At 40.8% G+C, this 20,028-nt stretch overlaps 2 protein-coding genes across 2 annotated transcripts; both read left to right on the top strand.

Annotated features, from left to right (window-relative positions):
• Positions 1–942: 942 nt before the first annotated feature.
• adam8a (ADAM metallopeptidase domain 8a) lies at positions 943–9,126 on the top strand (the record flags this gene model as incomplete). Its single annotated transcript, XM_079229515.1, has 25 exons — positions 943–988; positions 1,069–1,178; positions 1,335–1,408; positions 1,540–1,618; positions 2,786–2,862; positions 3,209–3,431; positions 4,181–4,258; positions 4,401–4,469; positions 5,104–5,273; positions 5,359–5,440; positions 5,552–5,694; positions 5,792–5,969; positions 6,067–6,156; positions 6,326–6,521; positions 6,618–6,699; positions 6,791–6,971; positions 7,062–7,148; positions 7,233–7,317; positions 7,623–7,734; positions 7,849–8,047; positions 8,210–8,257; positions 8,356–8,406; positions 8,511–8,561; positions 8,674–8,754; positions 9,021–9,126. The coding sequence occupies 25 exons, from the start codon at positions 943–945 to the stop codon at positions 9,063–9,065; spliced, it is 2,637 nt and encodes an 878-aa protein (XP_079085641.1). The 3' UTR covers positions 9,066–9,126.
• A 957-nt stretch (positions 9,127–10,083) lies between these two features.
• Positions 10,084–16,792, top strand: spef1 (sperm flagellar 1; the record flags this gene model as incomplete). Its single annotated transcript, XM_079229533.1, has 7 exons — positions 10,084–10,192; positions 13,658–13,769; positions 14,339–14,486; positions 14,656–14,710; positions 15,220–15,304; positions 16,061–16,166; positions 16,679–16,792. 7 exons carry the CDS (start codon positions 10,084–10,086, stop codon positions 16,790–16,792), a joined length of 729 nt encoding a protein of 242 aa, XP_079085659.1.
• Between the last annotated feature and the right edge of the window lie 3,236 nt (positions 16,793–20,028).

A 20,028-nucleotide genomic window follows, 5' to 3' on the forward strand; every position in this document is an offset into this window, starting at 1 on the left:
TTTTAATTGAATTTATATATATAAATCAATTCAATATAGATAATATATTTACATATTACTAGCATATTGTGATTTTTTCACTGTGCAACAAACATTTACACGTTTACAAAACGTTGTACCGTTATTGTAGCCTAAATGACCTTTCCTCCCACAAGTAGCCTACAGTAAACACATTTACAACTCAATCTATTTATTTTTTCTTAGGGTGGCAACTCACACATGCAAATTAAGTCACTCAGGAATATGTTTAAATTCTAATGGAGTTCAGCAGGTATTGTGCAGGACAATTAACTGTCCTTTTTTATAATATGAAAACACAACCTTTGAGCGAGTCTGAAATATTCTGTCATTTTACCAGTGGGTGGCGACAAAGGCCACTAACGGGCTTTAGTGGGTCTGAGTCGTTTGATTATGGGTACTGGGTGTGGTTTTTTCTTCTTCTTCTTTTTAAAATAAGGAGAGTCCCATAATTGAATGCAATACATCTTCCGAGTAAAATATGTCAACACACAGCTGCACGTCAGTGTTAATCTAGTTTTGATTTGGTGGTAAATGGGAAAAGCAAGGTCTCAAAGAGAGAACAACTTTGAAACAGGCCCAAAGTCTCATAACAACGATTGAGAGGAAATTGAGGGTAGAGCCCACTTTCTTTTTCAAAAAACTGAAAATGCACGTTTTCCAAAGTAGGTGTAACAGAGCGTTTTGAACCCTGTAAAATCACGTGGCTTAATTTATAGGCTCATTCAGCACTTAACGCTAATGTTGTAAAAAGAAAAAAAAACGTCAAACTTTTTTCTCAAGCTCCGGTTGTGACTCATGTGGTTTGTCAACCTCAAATGGTAATTTTCAGGATATTACACAGCAAAGAGGGCGGAGTGCTGAGGAGCCTTTTTTCTTCCGACTGCCAAGCTCACAATGACAGAGTCCGTCCGGTAGAGCAACATGCCATGTTCTGGATCTTTTGTATGGATTCTCCTCTCCTCATGGGGTACGACTTGTCTTTTTCTTTTTTTCTTTCTTTCTTTCTTTCTTTTTTTTAATCTTATAAAATATCCCCGATACTTGCAGGAATGATTGCGGGCAGTGTGAGGATTCTACCTCATGTGATGAAATACCAAATAGTGATACCTCAGAGGCTGAGGGAGCCATCTCTCATGCATGATGCGGATTCACATCAGGTAACACACTCTACTGTACAATTCTGAGAGTTTTTTTAGCTGTGGGAAGATGTGTTAAAGTTTCATCTCTCTTTCTCTCTCTCTGTGTGTGTGTGTGTGTGTGTGTGTGTGTGTGTGTGTGTGTGTGTGTGTGTGTGTGTGTGTGTGTGTGTATAGACATACCCTGATGTACTTCAGTACTCTTTGACAATTGCTCGGCACAACTACACACTGCACCTGGAAAAGAACAAGTGAGAACACGTAAAATGTCTTTTTTTGTGTGTGCATTTATTTGTAGAAGTATGTAGGTCCGTACATACTGTACTTTCTTTCTTTCTTGATGTGTCAATATTATTGACGTAAAAAAAACTGTTGTTCTCAGAGATCTTGTCGGGAAAAACTTCTCTGTGACACACTATTCTGATCAGGGCACCCAAGTCACAACTACTCCAGATCTTAAGGTATGCACCTTGCTTTCTGTCACTTCTATTTCACTACCGTGATCTAATCCTTGTGTTTGTGATCTTGCATTTTAGTGTGATGTATCAGAACCAGATGCCTGTGTTGTGGACATTTAGACTGTAGCCAGAAATATATATGTTTAATAGTAATTTACAAACACAAAGTGTAGTTTAGGATTACTTTGTCTGATAATCCGACTGAATTGTCATTTTGTTTCACTTTATTCATTCTATTTGAATTACTGAATAAACAGAGATATGGGCTATTCAGAGGTCTGGAATCAGACTTGTGTAATATTTCCAAATATTTATTTTACTGTCCCCGGAATGAATGAATTAAGTACAACAGATCATTTTTCACATGCCGTCCCATTTTGTTACAATTGCTGTCCTGTATTTGGTCTTTTTGCAGTTTTGTAAAATACTGGTGTAGTTCATTTGCTCTCAGTCTAAAATCAAAGTCTTATCTCTGAACTGTTAAATACAAGAACGGTTTTGTAAACTGCACTTATGAGTACAGTATTTCCCAAATATACACCAAGCTACCTGTCAATGCTGTACAATTATGAATGCCATTAAACAATATCTAATTAATTATATGGAAATTGTAGCTTGTGGTCGTCCCATAACCGCAAGGTAGCCAGTTCGATCCCTGGTCTCCCCATCATAGTTCACATGTTGAAGTGTCCTTGAGCAAGACACTTAACCCCTAATTGCTCTCCGGGCGCCTCACAGGGCAGCCCACTGCTCCTAAATCAAGGATGGGTCAAATGCAGAGAAGAATTTCCCCAAGGGGATTAATAAAGGATTCATTAGTATTATTAATCTTCATCATTTCCATTTACAAACGTCTTGTCACTCAATGCAATAGCTGACAGTAATTCATCATTTCAAAATATCTGAATCTAAATCTAAGTTTCTCAACTACAAGGTTTCTCATTATTGAACGTGACACCACCACCACTCTGGTGCAATATTTGAGTCTTATGGGAAGAGGGATTGACATCACCAGGTGAAGTCATTTCCTCTTACCGTGACACAACCAATGTACAATATTATCTTCTTCAAATTAGACCACATTTTGCACTGTGCTTGATAAAAGAAAACACAAGGTGTGAGTTTGAATGTCTCCTTTGAGTCTGAGACAGATAATGAATGTCTGTGCAGGTTCACTGCTACTACCATGGGCACATCGTGGGAGTAGAGGACTCCTCTGCCAGTGTGGGAGTCTGCTCAGGAATAAAGTGAGTAATGCTCAGTCAATTCTTTTTTGCATTCTGTATCTCTAATTACAATAGTTTCTCAAAGTAGAGTGACAAATTGAAGGACCCCCATAATGATTTGAGACAAAAAGTTGCCCGCTGTGACTCATGACCAGTGTGTCCAATCCAAAGAGAGGATCAGTCCCGTCGCTCTGTGTCTGAAAACTTGTAACTTAATCAACAATAACAAACTATTACTGTCAATAATCTGCCGAAGCTGGGAAGCATGATACACAAAGGCAAGTCCAGTAATATAGAATAAGATGCGCTGAAGAAAAATAAAATGTTTTCCTGTGTCCACTCTGAAGTTCCACTTTTGCAACCACAGGGGCTTTGTGCGTCTCCAGGACCAAATGTACCTTCTCGAACCTCTGACCGCGGGACAGCAGGATGGCAGACAGAGCTCCAGAGCTCACAGCGACGAGGGTCTCCACGCTGTCTACAACTACAAACACCTGAGGAGGAAGAGGAGCTCCTGTTCCCATGGAAACACAACCACTTTCTACGATCACGGAGCTCGTCCGTCTGGACTGTTCCAGCTCGGCAGCCTGGTAAAGACGCACAGCGTGCACGCGTACAGAAATACACTAGCGTTTGAAGCTTACAGCTGAATTGTCTTGCATTCCTACATTTAATGAAAACAAAAATACAAACAAACAAGAAAGGGGTATGCAGTAAAATACATACAACTTTGAAAAGTATCCCATCACACAATACACAGTTCTTGTATCATAGTAGTTATGTACCTGCATCAAATGTATAATAAAAAACACGTTTCCCTTTTGTATTTTAAAAATTCCGATACGTTTTTGTTGCATTTAAGTCAATGTAACAATTTGAGACAAACAAAGCAAAATAATAAAGGGCACATGGTTAAAAAAAAAAAAAATAACAACAAGGAGGAATTACATAATTAATCAGAAAATATTTCCATTTTTTTACTGGACATGACGATTAACTTAAATGAAACATAATGTTGAATATTTCAAGAGACAAAGTCCTACTTTTGCATCCTTATGATGACACAAAACATTTGGACTATGAAACACTAAAAACTGTCGGCTTTGTTCAATATCCTTAAACCAAAAGGTTTGTATTGTTTATTTTACAGTTTGTATCACATTTTTTATCCTATCTTATATTTATTTTATGAGCACAGGTTGTACCTGTGTTTGAAAGATGCTGTTCAAATAAAGTTAATTATTTTATGAAACTGAAATCTAATCAAAACAGATACAACTTAGAAGATGTCAACACACTTTAAGTATTGTTGACATCTTCCACCTTTTGTCTTATACAGAAAAGCAGAGCCCAGACCAGAGACCGAACAGGAAAACCCAAGACGGTGGAGCTGGTTGTGGTGGTCGACCACACGGAGGTTAGATTCCCTATTTTCCTGACGCAACCTATTAATGATAATGATCTGCACGATATAGACATTTCCCTTCAGAATTAAATTATCTTTTATATTTGAGATGTTGTTGGTTGTATTACTAATTCAAACAATAATTTATTTTTAGTATAAGAAGTTTGGCAGTAAGAAGACAATAGAGGCCAGAGCGCTTGAAATAGCAAACCATGTTGACAAGGTATGTTTGTTTCTATGTTGTTTATCAGTTACAATGATTTCACATTGTTATGTAAAAAAACATTGATCTTAGGATTAAATGATCTGGGGCAGTGAAATAATTCTCAAGTTCAAATGAGTGTCAAAGCTTAATGTTGTGTAATTTTAAGCACATTTACCTTCTGGAATAATAAAGTATTCCAATTATTTGTACCAGTAATTTTGTGTATTTTTATTGGTGGCAGATAAGACTTTCAACAAGGCAGCACAGCCACGTGTCGGGCACTTGATCAGACATCACTTTCACTGTTGATTAAATACAAGAAATATGTCCTGATACTATCTGTTCTTTACTGACTGGAAAATGACCAATCAAAGGAAGGACACATTCTCTCACTGTGAAAATCTAACTATAACTGTGAATCTTCCCACCTAAGCTGTTATGTTTCACACATATCTCACAATCCTCTTTGTATACTCTGAAAGAGGAGAGTCCACTATGAATGCATCCTCAGACTGTACTAGACCCAACAGTGGTTTCCTGTGGGAGCATTATAGATAATTGGTTCTGTAAATTGTAGCATTACTTTACAATTCATTCAGTTTGGGGTTCATTTCCACTTTCCAGTTTGTGCTTACATGCTGCTCTGTTTCAGCTGTATCGCCCTGTGGGTGTTCGTGTGATGCTGGTCGGTCTGGATATCTGGTCACACAAAGATCAAATGGAGGTCAGCACTAACTCTGAGCTCACCCTAAGTCGCTTCCTCGAGTGGCGTCAGCGCAGCCTGCTGCCGAGGACCAAACACGACAATGCACAGTTCATCACGTAAGAAAGATGCAGCAGTTTTTAACTCGCCACTAAAAAGACATTACCAAGATGATGTGTTAAATGTTTCTTCTTCCTCACTCAGAGGTGTGGACTTCGATGGTTCCACTGTCGGCTTAGCCAACACCAATGCAATGTGCACCTCTAATTCTGGTGCTGTCAATGAGGTAAATATACTTTTTTGTAACATTTCTGTGTAAAAAATATAGAAATTAAAAGCAAATCAATGGGAGTTGTGTGATGTTAATTTCTTCTCCACTTTTGTTTACTACGCACAGGACCATAACACTAACTCAATAGGAGTGGCCTCTACTATTGCACATGAGATGGGTCACAACCTGGGCTTGTCCCATGATTCTGAAAACTGTGTCTGTGGCTCCTTAACATCCAAAAGAGGCTGCATCATGGCTGAGAGTGTTGGGTACGCTCAGTTTCTCACATGCACATGAACTCCCCTAAATCTACTTTTCTTAATATTAAATAAGATAACATTGACCTTCTATTTTCTCTTGTTCTAGCCTTGTGTACCCAGAGCTGTTCAGCAGCTGTAGTCAGCAGCAGCTCAGCAGGTTCTTGGAGGAGGTCAACCCTGCCTGCCTGCTGGATACTCCCGCTACTCATCGCCTCTATGGAGGGCCAGTGTGTGGAAATGCCTTCCTGGAGCCCGGAGAGCAGTGTGACTGTGGCACTGCAGAGGTTTGTGCAACACACAGGGTGCACACATATAATCACACAACCAAAGCACTAAAAGGAGATGCATTGTAATGATCTGTACCCTATGTGTGACTCACAGGAGTGCAATAATCCTTGCTGCAACGCCACTACCTGTAAACTAAATGCAGGAGCCCAGTGTGCACAGGGAGAGTGCTGCCACAACTGCCAAGTAAGTAATGCTCACTATGTCCTCTCTACTGTAGCTGAAGTCACACTGATGATAATTGTGTTACCATATAGCTAGACACGGTCTGACTCTGCTGTCTAGCTGGTTTTGCGTGAGTGTTCTTATTTCAGAAGTTGGTACATCACCATCTGTGTTTCTCTCCGCTCTGCAGCTGAAACCGACAGGCAGTGTCTGCCGAGCAAAGACTGGAAACTGTGACCTGGCAGAATACTGCACTGGCTTTTCTGCCTCCTGTCCGACTGACGCCTACACCCAAAATGGCCTGTCCTGCAACCGTGGAAAAGGATACTGCTACAATGGACAGTGTCCCTCACAGCAGGAACACTGCAAGAGACTCTGGGGACCAGGTACTACACGAGTGAACTACGGTCTGATTTAGATGTTCTTTTATACATTGAGACTCTTACGTCTGCAGCTATCTTGTTTGCTATGATTCTGTTTAGATGCTGACGTAGCTCCAGATGCTTGTTTCCACAAGCATGGAAACTGCAGACAGACTCTGTTCAGCCAAAGATGTACAAGCCGGTACGTAATCAAAAGCCATAGCAGCACTGCAATAGTGCGTATTGATAGTGTGGTATTGTTGGTATCATTGCTTTGTGGTTTTTGGTTCCAGAGATCAATCCTGTGGGACACTGTTCTGCTCTGGAGGCTGGGAGTTTCCAGTGACATCCAGGAAGTCCTTCTACAAAGTAGGAAATGGAGACATATGCAATGAGGCAACTATGAACCCTGAAGATAAATACCCTGCAGATCTGGGCATGGTCCCTGTTGGTACTAAATGTGGCCCCAACATGGTAAGAAAACTGCCCAGGTTGCTGTTAGCAGTTAGCATAAAAACAAACTTTCTAGATTCCAGATGAGTGAACTGTGCCAATGTCTTTCAGGTATGTTACAATCAACGGTGTCAAGACTTTAAAAACATAAAAGTGTACGGAACAAATGACTGCTCTGCCAAATGCAACAACCACGGGGTGAGAAATCTGTTATCCTCTCAAGCCTTTGGAGCGCTATATAGCCATGATAACGTAACTGACTGTGAGTGTGATCTCTGGCAGATTTGTAACCATGAGAGTAAGTGTCACTGTGACCCCGGATGGGCCCCACCTTTCTGCAGTGTGGAGCAGTCAGAACTCCCTGAAGGTATAGTACAAGTCTTTATATGCTTGAACTTTTGATTGCCATGCTTTACAAATGGCTGTGTGTGTATTCCTCTTCTGCTGTGTTTTTCACCAGGATTTAATACTTGAAATGTAGCTCTCATGGACTCAAACAAATGTGCTCTGTTCTCATGAACACTGATTTAATGGAATTCCCCAGTCAATGGGTACAAATACAGTAATCATGTTACAGTGCATTTCGTATCTTGAGCGAGTGACGTACTCTGTATCGTGCTCCTCCCTCAAGGAATATTCTCACAATCAATGTGTGTTCGTTTGTGTGCACAGATGCAGGTCTGGTGGTGTTTATTGTGTCACTGGTGGTCGGCTCACTCCTACTGTCGGTTCTGGTTATTGGGAGTTTGATGTGCTGCATCAAAAAAAAGCGACCTGCAAAGAGGTACAGAACATGATCAGTCTATGTTGGATCACTATGTTTGTACATTTAGCCCCATAGACATTTCCATCCTGTCCATTCTTTAATTTTAACGTCTGTGTGTATATCTTTTTTTAGATGGCTCCAGTCTACCTCAGGACAATCCAACCCGTTGTTTCGCTCAATCGGCGCACGAGGCAGCCCTCGTCTCGGGTCCACACACATCAGCCAGCCTACATTTGTGGAATCTTCCGCCACTCAAGCCTGCAAACCTCTGTCTTCTGCTTCTGCCAGACCACATACTGGAGCACTGAAGCCCAGCAGAACAGCTCCAGTGGTGAGCTCCCAATATACAATGACCACCAATGAGCTCCAGGGATATTCTAAATCATTAATAGGCCATCATTGTTAAAAAGCTGCAAAATCCAGTAAGATTCACGGTTAAAAAAGACAAATCAAGCTTTCACCGTCACTAATCTCTGATTTTTGTCTCTTATAGCCACCTAAGAAAATGTCAGATGTACCTCAGCCATCAAAGATTCAACAGGTAATCTGATCTGCTCTTTTATCTTTAATTAAATGTAGCGTTGTGTATTCTTTAGATGTCTATTGTATTTCAACCAATAAATAAATGTTTTTCTTTAGGTTGTAAGGCCGTTCATGCAGCCTGTTTCAAGCAAGCCAATCTATACTGAGGTAAAATTGCATATAGAAATGGCTTGTATTCTTGTTATTCTATTTTATTAGTTTGCGTTGTTAAATTGTGTATTCATTTTCTTGTCTCTTACTTTTCTTGTCAGAATAAGCCACTACCTCCATCCAGACCTCTGCCACCACTTGCAACAAAGCCAGTAAGTGACATTGCAAGTAATTTGACCTACAATTTTCATTTGTTAGCATTCACACGTTTAACTGTTCTTGCCATTGCCCCTTCTCCAAAAATGTGAACATCTACTCTCTAAGATCATGAAGCCAAAGCCTCCAATGCCTCCAGTGAAGCCAAAGCCTTCTTCGGTCCGGTCTCCACTGCCACACACTCAGCTGGTATGTATTCAGATGGCAGCAGAGCCAGCATGTCTTTTCTAAATCCTCCAAATCCTGGCAGCTGGTATTTAGACATTCCTACTGTTATTCAAGGCATTCACGTTTATAAAGACGCCTTTGCTTTTGGACATTGTCCCAACATAGCAGTGTAATGAGCATGCAGTGGACCGGTGTTGGGGAGTTACTAAGCACATAAACGTCTCCTGGTCACCACTGAATAACAAGAACAAGAGACATATGACGTTAAAAGTACTTGTTTTTTGTAGCTTGCAGGGAGAGCTGCCCTGATGCCCCCTGGCAGGCCCAGATGACGGAGGGAATAATCCTTTGACTGAGGACATTGTTGTTGTCACACCTAAGAAGGACCCTGAAATCCTCTCAGGCAATGCTGGTCTGTTTTAAAGTGGAAGCAAGATCCACTGAAGGATCGGCAATAAGTGAGAGAGTGTTCTGTCACTTGTGGTCCCCCTGAGGATTACCGCCGTCTGTGTTCTGGTTATGTAAGTCTTCAGTATGTTGATTGCTAAACCTGAAGCTGTGATTGTCAGACTCAATTTCATGTGCTTTATAAATGACAAATGGCGATGCTGCCAGGATGATGTGTTTTGTATTTTTAAGGGAAATGTCTCTCTTCCTTCATACTTTAATACGTGAACACTTAATGAGGCAATTGCACTATTGTTGAGGCGGTAACTGTTTTACTGCTACTATTCCCTCACACCGGTTTTGGTACGGCTTGTAAAAGGAATAATGCTGTTAAGGGAATTTAAAATGTCGCACCAACGGGTACTTTACAAATTGTTTTAATTTAGAACATCCCACAATAGGTCTGACTTTTTCCTGAACATTTTTGTACTAACCTCGGTATGCTTGACATTCTGAGACTGAACTTTTACACGCCGCTGTTTTAGTGTGTTGATTTGATACATATTGATTGCAACCTAATTCTCCAAGGGATTGCATATTGTATATAATTATGTGCAGCGGGCCCAGCCTCCAGTCACGTGACCGTGATCCTTCCTTAAAGTGGTGATTCTGCCTCAATCTGTCCTGCAAACTTGTACCTGAAAATTCATTTGAACCGTTCATATTTATTGAGCTCTTCTGTTTGTCTGTGAGATGGAGATAACAATAAAGGTTTCATCACACAATCAGCGTCTCCGTCATTTATCGCCCAGAGGCCGTCATCGTCGCCATAGTTAATTAGCGGTTGCCGAGCAACGCCTTAAACAACCTGGTATCAGGGGGAAGCTAACAAGCTAAAAGTCAGCGGAGCGATCTGGATCTTTCATTGTAAACTCTCCAGAAACATATGTTGATGGAAGAGCAATGGACCGAGAACTGAACCAAGAGGAGCTGCGGGCTCTGTACGCGTGGATAGACAGCATATCTCTGTCCCGGCCCAAGAAACACATCACCAGAGATTTCAGCGACGGAGGTACCGTTTACCGACGCGCCTCATGCACCACTGAGAGGGCCGGGACCGTCAACTACCTTGATAACAGCTAAACGAGAACTTAGATAGTCTTATACCCTGTCCTGGACGTTATCTGTACTCTGTAACTCACTAATTAACTAGTTATCTGTACTCTGTATCTAGTTCACTCACTAATTAACCATTAGTTATACTCAGAGGTGTCAAGTAACGAAGCCTTACTTAAGTAGACATTTTGGGTATCTATACTCTACTGGAGTATTTATTTTTCAGACGACTTTTTACTTCTACTCCTTACATTTTCACGCAAATATCTGTACTTTCTACTCCCTACATTTTAAAAATAGCCTCGTTACTATTTCATTTTGGTTCGTTTTCATTCCGGCTTGTCATCGTTCAAAAACACACACACAAAAAAAACCTCTCCGCCCCGTTGCCCACAGATACGTGCGTGCGCACACAGGTGAGCGCTGAGCGTTGAGCACACACACCAGCGGACAGAGAGCGTCGAAAAATATGTCGCGTGAAAAGTAGACCGCTATATCCGCTCCCAGGGTGAAGATGGCAACCGCATGTTAATGCTCAGTAGTACACATATGGTACTTTAATGTATTTGCATTGTAATAAAATGTGATCATTTTCAATGGGCATATATGCAGCTGAAACGGGTGGCAGGCACTGATTTGCGGGGGGGGGGGGGGGGGGGGGGGCACTTTTTTTTTTACAGCCTATGGTAGCATAGTAGTTCAACTTTTCACCTATAATCGAACTCCGGCACAAAAAGGTGACAGACGGTATTATTTAGAATCTCACAAGCTAATAAATAGGCCAGCTGAGCAGGTAGCCTACCCAATAGAATTAGACATGAACTGTAGGCCTATGGCAATCAAACAACACAGCAATCAAGTAACACATAAGTCCCACAATATATTGTATTGAAAGATCAGCAGATAGCAGATTCAGCCACAACAAGACATTTTAAAAAATAGGCCTAAAAAGGTCTAAAATGATTAGGCTAACACATCCAGCAACAACATTAACAACAACAATAACGATAACAACACACTCAACAACAACACACTGTCCGGTGTTTGTCCGAAACAGAGCGGAGCGCAGCAACGACGAAAAGGGCCTACCAACAGCTAGCCTACAACAGAAATTAAGAAGACATTGCTTTGCATTACATGTTTGTTTGTTTGTTTGTTTTCCCAAGAAAGAACAAACACATAGGCCTACAACCAATCATTTAGCCTAGTCCATAGGGCCAGCAGGCTGGATGAAACCAGATAACTCACCATTAGTAGAGCGGGAGACGACGGTTGGCCGCCAAGTGAAATCTGCGTAGGACAGTGTCCCTCCATTCACTCCTGAACGTCTTTGTTAAGTCCTTCTCCAAAGCATAATCAGGTTGGCCTTTCATTTGTGGAGCATCGACTGTCTGTGATCAAAATGATTTTGCTCCTTTTTTTCAGGAGAAATGTAAAAATCTGGCAAGTATTTGTCATTATTATATGTTATAAAGGCTTAAAACACTGTGTAAAAGGTTAAGAAATGTATTTGAATTTGTATCATATTTCTCTACTAAACAATTGAAAATGAACATGACCAAAGCTTTTGAGATTACAGAAATGAAATGTAACCTATTTTACATCTTCTCAAACAGTTTTGTTTGCATAGAGCATTCAATATCCATGTTAAAGGCTTTTATATGTGTCCGTGTCCAGGCGTTTCAGAGATTTGTTTATCTCCCTGAAGCAGTTCCGGTCCAGCTGAAGACAGAACCCATTATTGCCCTCCTCAAACAGCCAGACAGGCTTTTAGAGGCAGCTAGTACACTGTTTCCTCCCCAAAATGACTTTCTGCCTTTCCTTTTCCCACTGTCCTTCTTTGTGTTTGTGTGGACAGAAAAGTGGCCTTTAGTGAGGAGTTTAGGTGGGCCAGCAAGTGGCAGAACTCTCAGAAACTATACTAATACTATTATTTACAACCACAACATATTATTTCCAAAGAAAACACCACTCAAAAGGCAGTGAAAAGCCAGTCAAACTCTCTTCCCTGCTCTCTGCTGCTGCTCTGCCCTGCTCTCTTCCACCCCTCCCCCACAGACAAGCTCGTTGCCGTTTTTCTATACCATTACCGTCATGGCATTGGAAATCTACGCTTCTTAGCGTTCAGAATCCGTTGGAATTACGTCGATGGCGTAAATATTTGAGGAGTTACGGTAATCTTAGTTTTGCATCATGTTTGCATATTACCTCCTGTGACAGCTCCTGTCGCCGGCGACAGAGAGTTGCGCTCTTTTTTTTTTTTACGTGTGATAAGTGATTGACAGGCTTGTCCGTCCAGGGCGGGCCCAGACGAGTCCGAGGGCGGGCCCGGCCCCCCAAGGCCCGCCCATAGCGCCGGGTCTGAGCCTAGTGCATCCCACATTTTTCAACATAACATTTTAAAACATTATGGCCTTTATAAAAAATATTGTTTTGGGGGAGGTGGGGTAGTGCACTATAGGCCCCTGAGACGCGGCTTAAGAGTTTGTCCTTAATGGAAAAAAACATTCCCCTTACATTACTTTTACTTTTATACGCTTAAGTAGTTTTTAAACCAGTACTTTTACACTTTTACTTAAGTAAAAAGCTTGAGTTAATACTTCAACTTTTACAGAAGTATTTTTAAACCCTAGTATCTATACTTCTACTTGAGTAATGAATGTGATACTTTTGACACCTCTGGTTATACTCTGTAACTAGTTCACTCACTAATTAACCAGTCATTATATGTACTCTGTAACTAGTTCATTAACTAATTAACTAGTCGTTATATGTACTCTGTAACTAGTTCACTCACTAATTAACCAGTCATTATATGTACTCTGTAACTAGTTCATTAACTAATTAACTAGTCGTTATATGTACTCTGTAACTAGTTCACTAACTAATTAACCAGTTCCTATATGTACTCTGTAACTAGTTCATTAACTAATTAACTAGTCGTTATATGTACTCTGTAACTAGTTCACTAACTAATTAACCAGTCGTTATATGTACTCTGTAACTAGTTCACTAACTAATTAACCAGTCGTTATATGTACTCTGTAACTAGTTCACTAACTAATTAACCAGTCGTTATATGTACTCTGTAACTAGTTCACTAACTAATTAACCAGTTGTCATGTGTACTCTGTAACTAGTTCATTAACTAATTAACTAGTCGTTATCTGCTCTAGCTCAGTGATGACCCGTAACATCACTGCTATGTAGACAGAAGAACAGGTGATACACCTTTAGCTTTACTGTCTATATGCCAGGCAAGTAGAGCTAAATTCAATTTGGATAAGCTCGCAGTGGGGGGTGAAGGAAGAATATGACTCCCTCATCTTTTTCTTGGCTATTTCGTAGTTTGTCAGCTCAAATGTCTGCTTGCTTATTTGTTTGTTTACTTAAACTGGCTTCTCTGGTGAACCCTCTGTAGTGATGGCTGCAGAGGTTGTCAAGTATTTCTTTCCAAAGTTTGTTGACCTGCACAACTATATTCCGGCAAACTCCACACCGCAGAAGCTCAGTAACTGGAACCTTCTCAACAGGCAAGACATCATAAGACTCGTGTTTATTCATTTGCTTATTCAAAGTGCATGCATCTGATGAAGGTCGCTGCACCCATAGGCAGGAGACTACAAGTAGGTCGTGATTAGGAAGGAAGGTGCCACACAGCCACTGCCCTGGAGCTGGACATTTTCAATTTTCAATATGTCCACATCGTTCCAGAACATTCTTACACAAACACACACTCAACAGAAAAGTTGGTATCAAGATTGATATCTCTTAATCCAAATGACAGTAACTGCTTCCTGCTTTTCAGTCAAATGTTATAATTTGTTGAGCACAACCAAGGGCCTCTGCATCTGGTCATGAGAACCAATCCAACACACACCCACTCATCCTCTCCCAGGCCGGGGATGTGGCACATAGCCAGCGAGAGATTTATGGCTCTCCACTGTAAACAAATTGGTACCTTTATCAGTTTATCATCACCATGCATTGTCATAAGTTAAACCTGCTTTTGCTGTTGTAACTAATTCTAATTTTCATAAGTTATTTATTGGTTATTCCTTATTTTTATTAGAAACATCTGTGTTTTTTCTTCTGTGAGCAGGAAGGTGTTTTCCAAGCTGAACTTTCACGTGCCTGAGGACACAGTGAAGAGGATTGTACTGACCACTGCAGGAGCGATAGAGCCTGTACTGGGCGAACTCAGAGAGAAGATAGACAAGAAGCTGGAGCACAATACAGAGAATATACTGGTGTGTACTGTATGTCTCTGTGTGTGCGCTCATAGCCCTTCCATTAGCATAAGCCCTGTTTTGTCTATTTGAAGGCTAATTACTAAATAATTAATTACTGTGGTCTTCTGTCTTCCATTGTTGCAAGAAAAACAACCACATTTTGAACACATTTTTCCTCTGAACTCAGGATTTGGAATACTATGAAACCAGAAACCAGGAGAATCCTCACCTGCTACCTGCAGGTAGTTATTCTGTTATTTAATTTACGCGAAACCTGAAATACCTTTTATTTCTTTCACCAACTTTTCTTTACTCAATCCACACATTTGTAAAAAGTTATCCTCTGACCAACATGTCTATTGCCATATTTGGAATTACATTACATCACAGGACATTACGATTTATGCAGAACTTACAACCGGAAGATCCTGTGATTAAGTCAGTAGAATGGGGAATTCAAATGAATTACAGAAACATCGACTGCTGAATTAACAAGAGCGTTATGACTGTGTTTTGACCGCACGCCTTGTGCATGATGTGTCATTATGTTAGTGTCATTTGTGAAGTGTAATAGCTGACACAGTCAGTCTGTTACCTTGACTGAAGCTGCACAGTCTTAAATGTGCCTCTCTTTTTTTAGCACAGGGAGGGAAGTGGGTGACTATTTTTAATGGTGCTGTATCTACTGGTCTGATGACAAACACAAAATCAGCATATTCAAGACACACTGAGGTGTTATTTTGTGTCTCAGAGGACTGTTTGGTGACCGATGTGAAGGTGGATTCAGCCTCTGAAAGCTTCTCTACTTCCTTCCGTCTCCAGCCTGTCCTGATATTGTCAGCATTTGCGTCCTGCTCACATCTCTGTGTTAATGCTAATCTTTCCGACAGATAGCAGCGACCACACAGAGACACAGGCATACCTACATTTAACGGCATCAGACAGGGCAGATTAGAGAATGCCAACACCTTTAGGGAGTAAATCGGTGACATGTCTTTTTTCTGTTTGCCACACCTCATCTGTCCCTGAAACAACCCTGTAAAGCTGACCTCAGGCCAGCGCCTCCTCCCTTTGCTCTTTCCTCTTCCATCTACTCCCCATCCGCTATCAGACACACAACCCAGGTCCTCATATCAGCTCCCAACATCACCAGATGGCCTTTATCACTGGATTGAGCTCAGCACTGCAGGACTTAAAGGCCTCCTCATTTTTCTCTTTCTCCACCTTCTAATCTTACTTCCCTGTTTCTCCCTCTTTCTGCTCCCGGTCATCGGCTATCTGCCTCCGATCCTCCTCCCTTTGCCCTAGTTGTGTCCGTAAGATTTATTGGATGAGTCCCTTAAGGTTTCTACCAATAGCAGAGTTTTTAGTCATCTTGGTGTGTTCACATTATAGTTGGAGGAATGTTATAGTTTTGTTTTGTTGTCTTCAGAAATTCATCAGACGGAAGCGATATGTGTGACTCAGACGAAAGATGAAAAAAGCAGAATAAAAAAGGGGTATGACCAAAAAATGTTGCTTTTAATATGATTTAAATGAATCAAAAGCAGTGCTCCTCATATTAATGTGTCTTCTGTTTTTTCATTGTATAGTAAACCGCAACAGATAGCGCAGTTGTACCCAGACATGGACCCTAGTACACGACTACTCCTTCTGGAAAAAGAGCAAGCTGTCATGGCTATGCAGGAGACTGTTGAGGTACACACACACACACATGCACACACACAAACACACCAATCCTGGAAACACTCGGCTGACTGTTAGAACATCTGCAAACAAAGTCGTCTTCCGTTGTTTTATTTCCTGTGGAGGAAGAGCTTTGTCATACATGTAATATTGTTGCAGGTGTGTGTGTGTGTGTGTGTGTGTGTGTGTGTGTGTGTGTGTGTGTGTGTGTGTGTGTGTGTGTGTGTGTGAGAGAGAGAAAGAGAGAGAGAGAGACGTTTAGATGTGTGTGATACATATGCGTCATAAGCTGTGTCAGCAATGGTGGTCAGTGAGTCAGTGTCTGTTCAGCGGATATAACTTTTTTTCTTCTCTCCGTGGCCACATCTGCATGTTAAGAAATAATAATGACACAAATGTGCAACATCTCCTTTTTTAGCAATTTTGGAAGTTTTCATCAGTAAGATAATTTTTCAGTTTTAGAAATGAACCTCACCTAGTTTTACCACATCCTTTTGCGTGTGTGTGTGTGTGTGTGTGTGTAGATCCTGCAGATGAAAGTGAAGAGGTTAGAGCATCTGGTTCACTTGAAGGACCTGCGTATTGAAGATCTGATGCGCCATCTGGAGACATACAAAGCAAAAGGAAATACACGCTAACATTAAAAGTGTTTGTTTCAAGAGGATTTCTCTAATTTGCATCTATTTTTGCAGCTACTGCATATTATGTCTTTGTGTTTAAATCTTTGCAAATGAGAATCTACTATAAATGGTGTGTGTAGAATGTGATTTCCAAGTGTTTATGTATCGACGGTCTTCTTTGACCTTCTGTGCCTTTACACAGCCTACGACTTCTGACCTCAAAGTGCTCAATACATCAACTGACCTCTTTAACATTCCAAATAGTCTTTTTGAACATGTCAGAGTGGAGCAAATCAGCAGAGTAAAGATTTGAAACAGTGAAATGAACCAAACAAAATCGTATGCGGTGTTAGATTTATGACTGTCAACACTCAATTACTGGCCAAGTTTAAAATTACATTATTAATTTTCTATGCAACTCTTGTTCCTGTTCAAGTGTGAAGTTTGGTCAAAGATAGATCGCAGTTATTAATGACTTAACTTTCCACTGTTTCAAGCATAATTTTCAGAATGCATACAGATAACCAAATATAGTAAACCACAGCTGACACGGATCACAGCCTGTTCTCTGTCTCTTGAAATATAAAGCTTACTTCCCTTTCTGAAGTATCAAGTCATGCCAGTGAGATGGGGTTGGGCGGGTTGCTTCACGTTATTCGTCAGTGTTCGTCTCTCCATGCGTAGTCTTTTGATCCGACCTCTCTGTTGGTGTAGAACAACAAGAGACAGGCCCCCTGCTGAGCTGTATCAAGATCAGCTGATCTTCTTCAGCGGCCTGCTGCTGTGACTGAGCTCTGTCGGGCTGATCATCTTCATACCACCTAATCAATCACCATTATTGAGCTTACAGCAATATAACACTGAGGTACAAAGCTCGGTGGCGAGTTAGTGAACAACTAGTTTGGCACGTTAGTAACTCAGAACAGCTCTCCAGGCTTCTTTATGTCTTGTCTGTTCTGGGCCCACTCTAGTTTATTCAGATGACATATTTGCACCATCAACTCCTGTCTTGTAACTGTCTCAAATCATTCCTCTTTTGTGAAACAGCTTATACTCCAATAGAGTACGTTAAGTAAAAGCGGATGGCGAGACTCAGCTAATCAGCTAAGACAGCTTCCTCCATTTTTGACTATGTCCCTATAAAGGTCAGCACTGTCAATGCAGCTTGCTATTGGTCAACTGTGGGAAATGTAGGACTAAAAGTTCACACACAACCCCTCCCCCATAAAAAATAAAAAAAACTGTTTTACATGGTGTGACCAGGCCTTAACTCAAGGTAAGATATTTTTTCAGAACAAAGCCCCATTCAAAGATACAAATGTTGTCCAGGCTGAGTGGAAGCCTACTCCTTGTGATGAGTAAACTGACCTTTATCTGTTAAATTGATGCACTGTCCCTTTAAAGGTTGACTCATAATTCACAACAGGAGAATAAAACGAGAACAAAGGACAAATAGGTTGATCAAGACACATATCATGCAACACAGAATTAGGTTTAGAGCTGACATTTTTCAGCTGACTCGTGTCATGACTGCAAAATCCATCCTGAGGGTCACCACAGAAATGTAGAGGAGAAAAGTGCAGTATGTGTGTGTGTGTTGTGCACCAACACACACACATATGATAGGAATGTGAGGAAAAAGCTTCAGAACAGAGCAGCGACCGATGATGGCGCTGACTGCAGCTGGTGAGTCGTAGATTTACAGGCCTTGACTCAGAGATGAGGAACCACACCCTTGTATCTCTGTGGAGGGACAAATCCAGAGGAGTCAAGGCTAGAAGGATCATGCAGGATCTGATGATCAGGGACAAAAGGAAGGAAAGTGAAGCGCTGGCTCATCCAGGAAGCAGCAAACGTGACCTTGACACCACTTCCTGGGAGGGGAGGATTTTAAACCCGTTGGCTTTGCACCCCTGACCCCAAATCAGATCACCCAATTAAATGAGCCCAGACATCCACACAAAAAACTCTTTAGTTAAGTAAACAAGTTGAGGATGAATGAAGTTTCAGGAAAAAAAACAGATCTGGGGTCAGACTATAACTATGCACCCTCCTTCAGAAAGCAAAGACTGATGGTTTGGCTGTGACATGATCTGTAAGGACTGAGAGGCCAGAAGAGGAAGCTATCCATCATCTGGTTATTCAGGCAGTAGTCTCACACACACACACACACACACACACACACACACGCTCACACACTCACACACTATGACTGCTTCCCGGAAAGCCTTTGTGAACGGCTGACTGGCCTTGCTGAGGGCAGGACTTGAGGTTTAGAGTCAGTTTCTTGGGATGACCATTTTACAGACTCGTCAGACACACACATTATGTGTGTTAGAACAACAGGGATTGTGATATATTGTGTATGTATATACAGTAAACATTCACTGAATCATCCTTGTGTCGCCACAAACACCCAGCCGCCTAAATAAGTGACTGACCAACATGCACATTGTATGAATTTTTACTAAAATATTTGATGGAATAAATTACTGTGGTTTTGTTTGGGATCAAATAAGATTTTCCGCATTTGTTCAGAAATAATAATATATCACCATTTGTAAACCTGTGAAAAACCTTTACCCTGGAAATAATAGTTTGTGAATGTATAGAAAGAAATATGTACCCCCTTCAGTAAAAACAATGCCCAAAATCCAAACTTGTAACTTCAGTATGTATGCACGTGTAGTTTAGGTGTCTTTTTTTCTTTCTTCTTCTCTTAATCGGTGCACAGATGTAAGCAATAGGTTCCTTAGCCATTGTGTAACCTCACAGTTGATTACTTTTGTGCACAAGCTATTTTTTCCTCATGCAGTCTTATAGCTCCACAGTTCTCTAATCCAGCAGTTCTCAACCTTTTTTCAGTGATGTACCCCCTGCGAAATATTTTAACCACCGCAAAATCATTTTTGGTTGAAAAAAATATGTAATACACAGCATTGTGCCATCAGTGTCTGCTTTAATATAGAATATATACAATTCAGTTTATGAACATACTTATATTTTATTTAATATTTATTAAATAACCATTTTTAAAGGATTTTTGAATGAATGCTAATTTTAAATATATTTAAATGAAAAATATCATGTACCCCCCTTTGAGAACTGGCTCCCCATCCAATTGACCCTTAATTGAGCCCATACTTATGCATAGTTAAACTTGTGTAGTATTTAACATGGTGTTAGCCTGCCTCCTGCTGGCATCCAAGTGTAATACACAACATTCACACAAAGCAGCACTGCTGGAGAAGAGA

Source organism: Taurulus bubalis (assembly GCF_910589615.1).
Source record: "Taurulus bubalis genome assembly, chromosome: 14".
NCBI lineage: Eukaryota > Metazoa > Chordata > Actinopteri > Perciformes > Cottidae > Taurulus > Taurulus bubalis.